Below are 13165 nucleotides of genomic sequence, written 5' to 3' on the forward strand. Positions count from 1 at the left end.
AGGCATATCTGTGGACGTCACGATGTCAAAGAGTGCCGTTCTAGAGAAAGAGAGAGAGAAAGAGTGCCGTAAATTACATTGACGAAAAGGAGGCACTCGAGCTTGATGTGAATAGTTTCAATGATTGCAGTCACAAACCCATTTTCTTACCATCCTGTTTAATAAGCAATAATGGATAATGAAACAAAATTGTGAAGGTCTCATTGCCAAACATCAAATATATTCTGGTGTTCTAGCATTCATTTAATTATCCACATGCTTTTTGAATAGAAACTGGGGGATATTATAATCGGCTCTGTCTGTCTGTCCATCCGTCATGCTATCTCCTTCAAAACGGTTGTACAGAAATTTACCAAACTTGGTAGTTATGATCAATCGCCAGATGGCACATTTGCAATATAATTTTAAAGCGCAACTTTTTGGGCTTTAAGAGCAGTACCATTTTTGGCCCAGCCCCTTGAGGTGGGAACAAAAGGCGAAATAACAAAAAATGCAATTACGGGTACATTTTAAAACATTTTAAAATGAAACTTTCTACTTGTATGCAATCAACATTGACGGACGCAGGGAATACTTCACAGTTTTTTAGATCCTTGTGGAGGATCTCAGTCTTACTCCCGTTGTTGTTCTTCATCTTCTTCTTGTGGACTTTTTTGTTTCACGGCCTACAGTTTTCATCGAAACTTCCTGAAACTTGGCGTATATATGTAAAAATACCCTGCGCAGACAGTAACCATCTCCGATTTTGAAAATTCCTCCTAGAAAAAAAGTAATGGCATCAAAATATCTCCGCTAATGGAAATCGCCTAAAAAATTATCTCCGAAACTAGGCAAGCTTTTTGAATTCTGTTTGCGGGAATCGAACAGGGCATGAGCAGAGATGAATTACCGCACATATGATACATCACTATGACATCATATCAATTTTTATGACGTCATTCCTATTTTTTGACACTTTTTATTTCACAACCCAGAGTTTTCATCGGATGTTCGTGAAACTTGCCATGTATATGCAGAAAGCCCACGCGCAGGCAGTATCCATCTCCGATTTTGGAAATTCTTCCAAGAAAAAAAGTTGATGTAATACCGTCACTAATGGAAATCGCCTATACCATTGTCTCCGAAACCAGGCAAGCTGTTTGAATTTTCTTTGCGGGAATCAAGCTGGGAATTATCACAGATAATTTATCGCAAAACTGATGCATCACAATGACGTCATATTCGTTTTTATGATGTCATCATTAAGAGGATGAGGATCTTGGCTCATTTGAGCTTGTTGGGGAGGATTTTACCCCTGGTTCATGTTCCAGGTGGGGCCTTGAAGTCACAAGGGTTAAAACAGAAAAAAGAATTAACTGAAATTTTGACGTTTGCTCACTCCTGGTGGAACTTCTTACCATCTTCCAACTTTGCTTTTGGTGGGAAGCGTGGGGATTTGTGATTGCGTGTCATCAACTTCACTGTAGGCTAATTTCATTTGATTACATGCACCAAGTAAATTAATATGTCTACTGTATTTCCTCCAATAAGCACCCCCCCCCCCGGCACCCCATAAACGTTCCCCTCCCCCTCCAATAATGCCCCATGATGGTTATTGAAGTCCAGCAAAAAATCACCACCAAATAACTTGTACCTTCATAATACGTGCATCTGTTTCTTTTAAAAACGTGCGTCCATCCATACTTGTGTCCATCGCACTTTATTCTTAAGAGTTCCTGCTGTCCTGGAATGATTAAAATGTTCACGTTGGAAAGCAAATGATCATTTTACTTGTTTGGAAAGCTTACAATCTATTTCCTTGGAACAAACAGCAACAACAACAGCCACGACAATGGCAACAACAGCTACATGTTATAAAATGTATTTTTTGCATCATTGAGCCATATATATATATATATATATATATATATATATATATATATATATATATATATATATATATATATATATATATATATATATATCAACTCAATATGTTTGTTTAGTGCAACATGCTGTCTTTTGATTAAACCAGTCGATGAAGCCATGGTTAAGTACAGATAGTCGGACATAAAACATGGAAGTGGAAGAGGTCGATTTGCAGGAAGAGTCCATTAAAAGTGCCATGATTGATGAGCCATTGAATGATAGCGATGACTCCGTTGAGTAGTTCATGTCGTATGCATATTGCAAATGTGATGAATGACTTCACGACGTCATGTAAATGACTTCACGGTGTCCAGATATTCTTCTTCGTTCGTAGGAGGCAGCACAAGGCTGCAGGGTAACATCATTGGCTGAGGGCGTGGCTGTGCTGCTGATGCATTGCCCTCTGCTGGTTAGGGCAGGAATTTGGAATTTGGCCATGGTGCCGGCAATAGCTTGCCTACTCTTCGCAAAGCACACCATGACATCTTTAACATCCACCAACTAATGTGCCGGCAAACTGGAGAAGCATGTTTAATGTCCATGCAGAGGGATGGCACACACACACACACACACGTTGATGAATCACCCTGCCTGTGAAACACCTGGATGACAGTTGTTTGTTTGTTTGTTTGTTTGTTTATAGCTAGATTGGGATTCAAACTTAATCTGGACAGCCTTGAGGCGAGTGTGTGTACTTCTAGGCCATCCTGTCAGCCTTTTCCAGATGTAGTACGATATAAAAAAAGATTTAAACGGTTGCTCCTCTGACGGTAATTTTCCAAGTGTGTTGGGAGGCCAAATAAGTTTGCTTCTTGAGAGAGAGAGAGAACAGTTTTATTTATCTATTTTTTTTTACCTTCCTTTATATGCCACGTGTAGATCCAGCAGAGAATCGCAGTTCCACCATCAACCACATCTGTGCAGCCACAGCGCTCATCCTCACCAGCGCTTTCATCCAATTCTTCCTCCTCTTCTTCTCTGCAGCAGCTCTTTCAGCCTTCATCAATAACGACGCACACGGTTAGCCCATCACCGACGCACAGTGGCCCTGTCCATTCTCTGGACTCCCACTCCTCATCACCCGGACCTCTTGCTGAGCGTTCACAGTCTCCCCGCAAACTTGCGCCACCACTTTCACTCAACTCGAGTTCAATCATGTCGATGTACACGCAGCAAGCACAACAGCCACGATTCCTTCAACAGGCATTGATCAATGCCATGGGCAAGGCACAGGGCCGTCAGTCACCAGGTAAGGGATTTTCTGTACTTTTTATTTTGGTTTTCTCTATGTACAGGATGATTACAAAAAACGGTACTCGTACAATTTGATAAACCGTCCTCATTTCTTTAATTAAAAAATGGCACGTTCTTTGGTAAATATTTGCTTCACATGATGCATGATCATGATTGAAGGTTTCAGGGATATCTTCCATAATAATATTTATTTGATTGAAGTTACACGACATGCTCCAGATGCCGGCCTCTACGCTGCAGGCACACTTGGATTTGACAGGAAAAAAATGTTCATAACTTTGACATATTCGGCTGCAGTGATTGAACGGATTTTGTCAGTTGTTGCAGTTTTGAGATGATCTATGGATTGTGGTCTTCGTCGGTAGACGTTGTCCTTAAACATCTTACCTTGAAGGATTTTGTTCTCAGGTCGATTTAGACTGAAAACGATTTTTATTTGTTTGTCCACGGCATGTTCAGAAAATGTGGCTATCTTGTCTAAATCTCATCTACTGACGACAGACGAACTCCACTTTGTGCACCTGCAAACAGCTAGAGGATATCATTAGTATGGAGGAAGTTATTAGAGGCTGTGTCGGTTCCTTTTTTTTGTGGTCACCCTGTTCATGAAGAGTGGCTATGTATTTTAGTTTTTTTTTAAAAAAATACCAACTTATATGTATGAACTGTCCTCTGGTATTGGGGGAGTTTCCTTGTTGTTGAATGTTTGTGGAAAGTCAGAGTTGATTTATTTCATAGCACTACATCTCAAGTTAAATCCCTGAATTAAAGTGCTGAGTCAAACGTAACTGGCTTTATAACGTTTGGGTTTAACAGTGTTTATACAACTGCTTGTTGTCCAACATATCAAAGATGTGGAAGGCAGAGGGATTGGGTGGGGAACACGAGGTAAACAAGATGGACATTACAGGGACTTTCAGGAAGGAAAGCAGGGAATTTGAAGGAGGTGGGTTTGGGGTGGCTTAACGGGGGTAGAAAAGATCAAGGATTTGGATGGGGGACGATAAGAGGTGGTGGTGAACAGCTGTTTTGAAGGCCTGAAGGGAAGAATGGGATTGAACAGAGTGAGGGAGTTTATTCCAAAGGTGGGAAAAAAGAGGAATGAAAGAGTGAAGGTGAGCAGTGATTCATGATTTTGGTAGTTTTACCAGAAGGGGGTTGTTGGCGGACCTTGAGCGCCCTGTGGAAATGTGGTGGGGACAAATCGCAGACAGAGCAGGGGGTGGGGGGGAGACCAGAGAGGAGACAGTGGAAGACAGAAAGACCACCGAACTGCCTGCGGTGAGAGAGTGAGAGGCCCAAAGACTCAGCCTCATCGCGGGAGATACCAATGATCCGAAATGCACTGGTTTCGATAGCGTGAAGCCGAGAAAGGTGGGAGGCGGGATCACCAGCCCAGAGGGGAAAGCAGTACTCCATCAGGCTACGGACAAAAGCTTTGTTTGTGGTCAGGAGCTCAGGTGGGCCAAGGAAGGACTTTGCACGATGGAGGATTCCCAGTCGGCGATTGGCTTTGGAGGCCTAGTAGGAAATTTGGCTTTCCCAGGAAAGATCATGGCAGATACTGAGACCCAGAAGCTTGAAAGAAAGGACTTCTTCCAGAGGATTATTGAGAAAGTTGATTGGGTGGGTTCCAAACAGTCCTTTTGGAGAGACAAAGTGAGAGTGTTGGATTTGTCCGGATTGAAAGACATGTTCCACGTGTTCGACCAGTTTGTCATTTTACCCCGATCTGCAGTGAGTGAAGAAGCTGCTGCTTGCCGGTCTGTGGGATGACAGATCGTACGCCAGAGGGTGGAGTCATCAGCAAAGAGATAAAGAGGATTTTCCAGAGAGTCAGAGAGATCATTGATGAAAACCAGAAAAAGAACAGGGCCCAGAACGCTGCCTTGAGGAACTCCAGCCTGGACAGGAACAGGGATGAAAGAACTCCATTTAGGGCCACACGTTGACTGCGACAGGAGAGGAAGTCTGCGAGCCATGAGTGGAGATTGCCTTGGATACCATGGGAAGAGTTTGGTGAGCAGGGCAGGGTGCCAGACCGTGTCAAAAGCACACGATATGTCTCAGGATATGGCTGATTTCATGTCCGGCATTGAGGACCTCCATCCATTGTTGGGAGAGCAGAAGCAGGATATCCAGGGTAGAGTGACCTGGTCTGAATCCAAATTGATGATTGGAAATCAAGCCATTGGGGAAGAGGAAGGATTTAATGTCTGAAGCGATGATGGATTCCATAACCTTGCTGATGATTGGGAGAAGGCTGATTGGTCTGGAGTTGCAGGGATCTGTTTTTGCACCTTTTTATGCAGGGCAGGGGTTTTTGCTTTTCTTGGTATTTATTCCATCAATCACTTGCATTTAAAAAGCATGTCAATGTTTTTGTTTGATTAAAAAAAATGGAACCCACAACAGATCTAGATACTTTTGTAATGAAACAGATGAACAAGCAAATAGGTAGAGCTAAAATAGTAGCTTTCCAACTCGGGTTTCTCCGAATGGCATCATCCTCCTTTCTTGACTTGATGATGACAACTTTCCCTGCAAATGTCTCCTGCTCTTCATCTGCTCCAGTTCATTCATGTGATCATGTGCATGTGAGTCAACATCTCTCTGGTTGGTTTCAGAGATGCTTCAGTGCCGGTGAGTCTGGCATTTCACTCAGGCAGATTGGTGAGGAATGCCAGCATCAATCTCTATTCAAGATTGATCTCCAATATATATTTTTTTCAATTTCAAAAAACATTTGTTTCCATATTTGCTAATATAAGTACAGTAAAACAAGCATATACAAAAGTAATACTTCTGAAACTTGGTGAACTCAGGATACAATCAAAATAACACATACAGAGGTAAATATGGAGGCATATTCAGAAGCCAAGGCTTGTATTGATATGCCCACGGAATAACAATATAAATGACAAACAAGAAATTAGACTAAAACTCCTGAATGGCAAAGAATTAAGGAAAAATGGTCAAGAATACTGTGAATAACAATAATAAACAGATTTTTTTTTAAACAATGAAAATACGATAAGGCAAAGAGTTGCAAGAGTGAATAACAAATCAATGTGTAAGAAAGGAAACTTTTAATCATAAGAGATCAAATTTCGTTTATAAGAAGATTTAAAGCAACCCATAGATGACTGTGCCATTACTGCTCCACCAATACGATTCCAAAGACATAGTCGATAATAACGTCGTGTATTAATAGAGTATGATGTTGATATGCTTGTTTGTTGATTGAAGATTGTTTGCTGATTTGTTGATTGAAAAAGAAGATTGTTGATATGCTTGTCCAAAATTATCCCTGTATGTAATTTATTGATATTGATGTCTGAAAGTGTCAATGTGTTGAGTTTGGTAAAAAGAGGTGCAGTGTGATCCCATGGATGAGAAAGGGTACAGATCCTTATCGCGCACTTTTGAATAACTGAGAGTGAGTGCAGCTGATTGTTACGAGAGCGTGCCCAGACAATGTTACAATAGTTCAGGTAATGGAGAATTAATATAAGGTATTACACAGGGAGAATAAAATAAAAGGAGGAAGGAAGGTATGAAGTTGAGACAGTATGCTCATGTTTCGAGAAATGATCTCAGCAGTTAATGACATGTGATTAGTCCAGATAAGTTTGTCATCCAAGATAACACCGAAAAATTTTGTTGAATAAACAAAAATAATGGGTTAATTGTCAACGTCGATAGAAGAAATGGTGTCAGAGGTTTGGTGGATTTGATGAAGAACATGCACTTGGTTTTATTGGGTTTTATAGAGTGTTTGTTTGATTTAAACCAGGATGAAACGTTAATGAGCTCACTATTAAGAGTACTGATTCAAGACTCGTAACTAGGATTGGAATAGATGACAGTTGTATCATCAGCAAAAAGAAGAGAAGATAATATAGAAGAACAAGTATGTAGATCGTTAACATATAATAGGAAAAGAAGAAGTCCAAGTCGAGATCCTTGGGGGAACTCCATGGCTGATGGCTCTCCAGGAAGAGTTAGAGCTTTTAACGACAGCAAATCATTGCCAATTAGTAAGATAGTCTTTAAACCATTCAAGAACGCAACCTCTAACACCATAAAAATCAAGTTTGGAGAGAAGAATATTATGATCAATCGTATCGAAGGCTTTGGACAAGTCGATGAAAACACCAGCGATGTACAATCTGTCAGAGAGGGAATTTGAAATTATTTCTGTCATTTGAATGAGAGCCATATCTGTGGAGTGTTTCCTGTGAAAACCAAACTGCTGATCAAAAATAATGTTAAATTTAGAGAGAACTTTGGTTGGACGGTTATAAACAAGTCTCTCCAATTTTTTCAGAAAAACACGGAAGAACAGATTTGGGTCTGTAATTGTGAATGACCTGACGATCGCTACTTTTGAAAATGAGAGTAACCCAAGCAACCTTCAGATTCAGAGGAGCAAGACCAGTAAGGATAGATAAATTGAATATATGGGCTAAAGGGTGAGAAATAAATGTGAAGAAATTCGTTCTTCTGTGATTAAGTCTGTCATATCAGTCACAGCTAGTGGCACAATTGAGCTTCCTGCCAATGTCAATTATTTCAAAATAATTTGATAATGCAAGGAAAAAAGATTTTAAAATGAAGAGCAGGAGACTTTCAAGAATTGAAGGAATTGGCAGTATCCCCAGGATTGGAGTAAACCCCCTGCCCCTCGGAGCAATTTTCTGGAATATCCACTTTATTACCTTTGCCAATAATTTTATTAAATTCAGGCGATAAATGAAAGCGAGTAATTTATTCTTGATGGTATAAATGAGCCAATGTGCCACCAGAACCCCTCCATTTTCCAGCAACAAATCGATACTTTCTTCCCTCCTTGTAGGCTGTGGATACTTGAGAGGGCCACTTCCTGTACTCTTGGAGATCGATTTTGGTTAGGTCATCGACACAAAAGTACTGGTCATTGGAGTGAGTCTGACACTGCTGTTGAAGGATCTTGATTTTCTCTAATATCTACTGCCTCTGTTAACTCAACCTGGGAATTCTTTCACAGAAACCTGCTCTCTCTCATTCACAGATTTGTCCCATCTCATCTTCACTTGTCCCTACCCTTCTTCCCACCATGGTACACTGAATCCTGTGGTGAGGCAGTTGCTTTTAAAGAAATTGCCTTCTCTTCCTGGAAGGCAAACCTAAATGAAGGAAATCTCAGATCATTCCACAAAGCCCACAAGTGTGTGTCCACTCTCAGGAGAGCCAGAAAACATCATCTGTCCAAACTCAAGATTCAACTTTCAAACTTGTCTCCCTGCTCTAAAACCTAGGTGGTGCCTTGTTAAGTCTGTCTCTGGAGTATGTTCCACTTCCATTCCTTCCCTCTCTTCAAATGGCACCACAGCCGCCTCCACTCGTAAGAAGGCTGAAAACCTTATTTATGTATTTACTTCCAAATATCGTGTCCCCAAACTCTGTACCCACCTGACCCAGTCGCACCCAACTGCTCCTGGACTGTATTTTGCACCCGTTAAGGTGGAGATGTTTCTGGCAACTGTGACTCTGACTCTGCAACTGGACCAGATGGCATCTGTTCACTTGTTCTAAAATCTTGCTCTGCTGCTCTTGCACATCATCTTTCAATTGTGTTCACCCTATCGTTTGCCAGTGGTCATCTTCCATCTGTTGGGAAGTCAGCCAACATCACCGCATGACATAAATAACTGATCCCCTTAACTGCAGACCTATCAATTTGCTTCTGATCATCAGCAAGGTTGAGGAATAAATCATCACATTTGATCTGAAATCCTTACTTTTATCAAATGGCCTCATCTCGGATCAACAATTTGGATTCAAACCAGGTCACTCTACCTTGGATATGCTGCTTCTACTCTCCCAACAATGGACGGAGGCCCTCAATGCCAGATGCAAGATCAGGGCTGTCACTCTGGACATATCTCGAACTTTTGATGCAGCGTGACACCCCCCTTGCTCTCCAGACTCTCTGCTACGGCATCCAAGGCAAACTCCACACATGGCTGACTGACTTCTTCGACTCTCAACGAGATCCTTTCATTCCCTCTCTCTGTCAAAGCTGCAATGCCCCAAGATAGTGTTCTGGGCCCAGTCCTATTCCTAATCTTCATCAATGATCTCTCTGACTCTCTGGAAAATCCCCTTCATCGCTTTGTTCATAGCTCCACCCTCTGCCATGACATCCCTCATCCTTCATATCGACTGGCAGCAGCCTCTTCCTTTCTTCAGACCTTGATAGAATCACAAACTGGTAAAACACTTGGAATATATCTTTCAATCCTGACAAATCACTCGCTCCCCCAGTTGTCTGCAGGCAACAGCAGGCTGCATGTGGTCTACCATCAACCACACCTTTCTGGTAAACCTGCCAGAATCGCTGCTCACCTCCACTCATTTGCTCCTCTTTTTACCTACCTGTGCTATCAACTTCCACATTCTCTTCAATGAAGACCTCCAGGTCTTCAAGACAGCTGTTCACCACCATGTCCTCCCCTTTCTGTCATTCTTCCCCGCATCCCTTGTTTCTCCAAGTCTCCCTCTAGTTTGTCCCTCAACTCTGCTGTTGGTGTGTTTCTCTCTCTCTCTCTTTCTACTGTTCCTTTTGTTACGTTACCTCCTGATCCGTTCTATGTTCTCGCTCCACTTTATTACCCTCGACCTTGTAGAAATAAAAAAAGGCAATTGCCGAGTAAAATAGAACAAGAAATGGAAAGAGGAGTTTATTAAAAGGAGAAATAGGATGAGCAAAAGAGCAAATAAGTCCGTGAGTTTTTGGTTGCTAGTTACTTTTATAACCTCATGTTTCTTCAAGGCAGAATAACCGGACAATGAGGGCTGCTGGAATTACCAAATTTGGCACAGAGCCTCATTGTCTCCACCACCACAGGTGGAAGGAGGTTATGTTTTCATCCATCTGTCTGTTTGTCTGTGAGCACGATATCCCAAAATGTGGATGAATTCAGACGAAACTTGGACGGGTTGGTTGTGTGACAAGGAAGAAGCGATTCGATTTTGGTGAAGATCCAAATCCGGATCTGGATATGAGACTTAAAAAAAATTAATTCTTTGAAGTGATTCTTCACCATTGAGAGATGGGGCCAAAAACGATAAATAGAATGACATTTCAAAAGGTTGTGAATGAACTGACAAAACTTGGTGGATGAGTTGGGTATGTGACAAGAAAAAGCTGATTCGATTTTGGTTCAGATCCGGATCCAGCCTATCTGTGGGATACAAAACGTAAACTGTTCAGCCTGGTGGAGGGATGCCTTCTACTGAGTGCTTTTGTCGTTCTTCCATGTGAATGTATTGGATGAGTTCAACTTTTAGCTCCCAAAGAAATATATAAAACTAGAGGGGGAGCACTCGGGAGAGTGTAAAACCTCCGGCGCCAATACTGCTGGGTCACTCAAGTGAACCTTATATCTTATTCATTAAATATTATGTCAACAGTGCTGACAGAGTTATAGTTCTTTTCTCCAACATTTTGGGGGGGGCGGGGGGGTTGGAAATCACTTATAACATGTAAAAATGGGGAAAAATATCAATTTTGTTGGAAAAAAGTTGCAAAAATTTTTTTCTCTAACAATTTCTTTGGGGGGGGTTGGAAATCACTTAAAACATGTAGAAATGCAAAAAAAACTTTTTTCTTTTTTGGGGGTAATTTTTTTTTTGGGGGGGGGTTGGAAATCACTGAAAACATGTAAAAGTGCAAAAACAAAATTTTTCTCAAACAATTTTTTTTGGGCGGGGGGGGTTGGAAATCACTTAAAATGTGAAGAAATGCAAAAAAAATAAAAACAATTTCTCTAACAATTTTTTTTTGGAGGGTGGGATAACAATTTTTTTGGGGGGGGGGGGGTTGGAAATCACTTAAAACATGTAGAAATACAAAAAAAATCTTTTTTGGGGGGGTTGGAAATCACTTAAAATATGTAGAAATGCAAAAAAAAAAAAAATTCTCTAACAATTTTTTGGGGGTGGGTTGGAAATCACTTAAAATGTGAAGAAGTGCAAAAAAAAAAAATTCTCTAAATTTTTTTTTGGGGGGGGGGTTGGAAATCACTTAAAACATGTGGAAATACAAAAAAAAATCTTTTTTGGGGGGGGGTGGCACTTTTTTGGGGGGGTTGGAAATCACTTAAAATATGTAGAAATGCAAAAAAAAAATTCTCTAACAATTTTTTTTTGGAGGGTGGGATAACAATTTTTTTTGGGGGGGGTTGGAAATCACTTAAAACATGTAGAAATACAAAAAAAATCTTTTTTGGGGGGGTTGGAAATCACTTAAAATATGTAGAAATGCAAAAAAAAAATTCTCAATTTTTTTGGGGGTGGGTTGGAAATCACTTAAAATGTGAAGAAATGCAAAAAAAAAAAATTCTCTAAATTTTTTTTGGGGGGGGGGTTGGAAATCACTTAAAACATGTGGAAATACAAAAAAAATCTTTTTGGGGGGGGTGACACTTTTTGGGGGGTTGGAAATCACTTAAAATATGTAGAAATGCAAAAAAAAATTCTCTAACAATTTTTTTGGGGGTGGGTTGAAATCACTTAAAATGTGAAGAAATGCAAAAAAACAAAATTCTCTAAATTTTTTTTGGGGGGGGGGGGGTTGGAAATCACTTAAAACATGTAGAAATGCAAAAAAAAAATTGGGGGGGGGACCAAGTCCAAAATTTAATGGCATGATCCTTGGACCATACCTAACCGACCAAGTTTCGTCGAAATCCGTCAGAGTTTTTCCATAATACTGTTCACAAACAAGCAGAAAGGGGTGAAAACAGTAACTTCCATCCATCTTCGAAGATGGCGGAGGTTAACTAGAACGGGCACTCAGTGGAGCGCATACCTTTGCCAACGCTACATTTTGCCCCCACCCCCCCCCACCCCAGAAACCGTTGATTGTGAGGGTATTTAATCCCATACCACATCTGCCATCTCATATGTGTTATGATGGCATCTCATATGTGTTAATGGCTTAAAAACATTAAATCTCCTGTGTCATATCGTATATCACAAGATTGGGCATTGAATTCACAACACTTTGGCATTGGTTGCATGCAAATTGGATAAAAATCGACCGCAATATGGCAAAATGACGATTTTGACCTTTTCATGACCTTGACCTTTGTACTCTTAATTAGGGCTTCAAGCATGGCTGAAGCCCTATTGAATTCGTTAGTATTATTATTATTAGGGCTTCAAGCAAGTGCTGAAGCCCTATTGAATTCGTTAGTATTATTATTATTATTATAACGGGTTTTTATGTTCTACTGACCGATTTTGTGGCGGATCTGGAGGGAAAACTGTCGGATGAAATTCAACGAAACTTAACAGGATTATTACTCACCACCTGAAGTTTATACTATGAAACATTTGATGACGTAGGTCACGTGGTATGGCGGCCATATTGGATTTTATCCAAAACCTAAAAACATCTTCTTCTCCAGAAGGGATAATCAGACAGCCTCAATCTTTTGCACACATTTGCTAAGTAACTTGGGAATGTAAAGTTGTTAATTTGGTTGAAATCGTTATTTAATTTATATGATTTTAAATGATGCCGATTCGCCTCATTAAATATGCAAAATATGCAAATGAGAGTTGAAAAAATTTAATGACAGATTTAGATAGCACATAAACAGGGGACTCCCAATATATTTATACGATGTCTGTATTTGACCCCAGTGAGCCCCCAGCGCCCCCCAAAGTTGAAAATGACCCATTTTTGAAATGTCATAAAATGAAAACAACGCTTGGATGAAATTCAATGAAACTTATCAATTTAATAACTCTCCACCTGAAGTTTATACTTTAAAAATTTTGATGACGTAGGTCATGTGGTCTGGCGGCCATATTGGATTTTATCCAAAACCTAAAAACATCTTCTTCTCCAGAAGGGATAATCTGACAGCCTCAATCTTTTGCACACATTTGCTAACTTCGATGTTAATGTGAATTTGTTAATTTCATCGAAATCGTTATATAATTAATA

General features: G+C 40.3%; 1 protein-coding gene across 9 annotated transcripts in view; it reads left to right on the forward strand.

Annotated features, from left to right (window-relative positions):
- LOC147031472 (apoptosis-stimulating of p53 protein 1-like) overlaps positions 1-13165 on the forward strand; it is a 135350-nt gene that overhangs the window by 65832 nt on the left and 56353 nt on the right. For all 9 annotated transcript variants that reach the window (XM_085863627.1, XM_085863670.1, XM_085863655.1 and 6 more), the window contains one exon: positions 2788-3157. In XM_085863627.1, coding sequence (XP_085719753.1) covers positions 2788-3157 — 370 coding nt within the window. The remainder of the gene's footprint in view (positions 1-2787; positions 3158-13165) is intronic.

This window comes from Eptatretus burgeri, chromosome 2, assembly GCF_056783735.1.
Source record: "Eptatretus burgeri isolate ZD-2024b chromosome 2, Ebu_testis_v1, whole genome shotgun sequence".
NCBI lineage: Eukaryota > Metazoa > Chordata > Myxini > Myxiniformes > Myxinidae > Eptatretus > Eptatretus burgeri.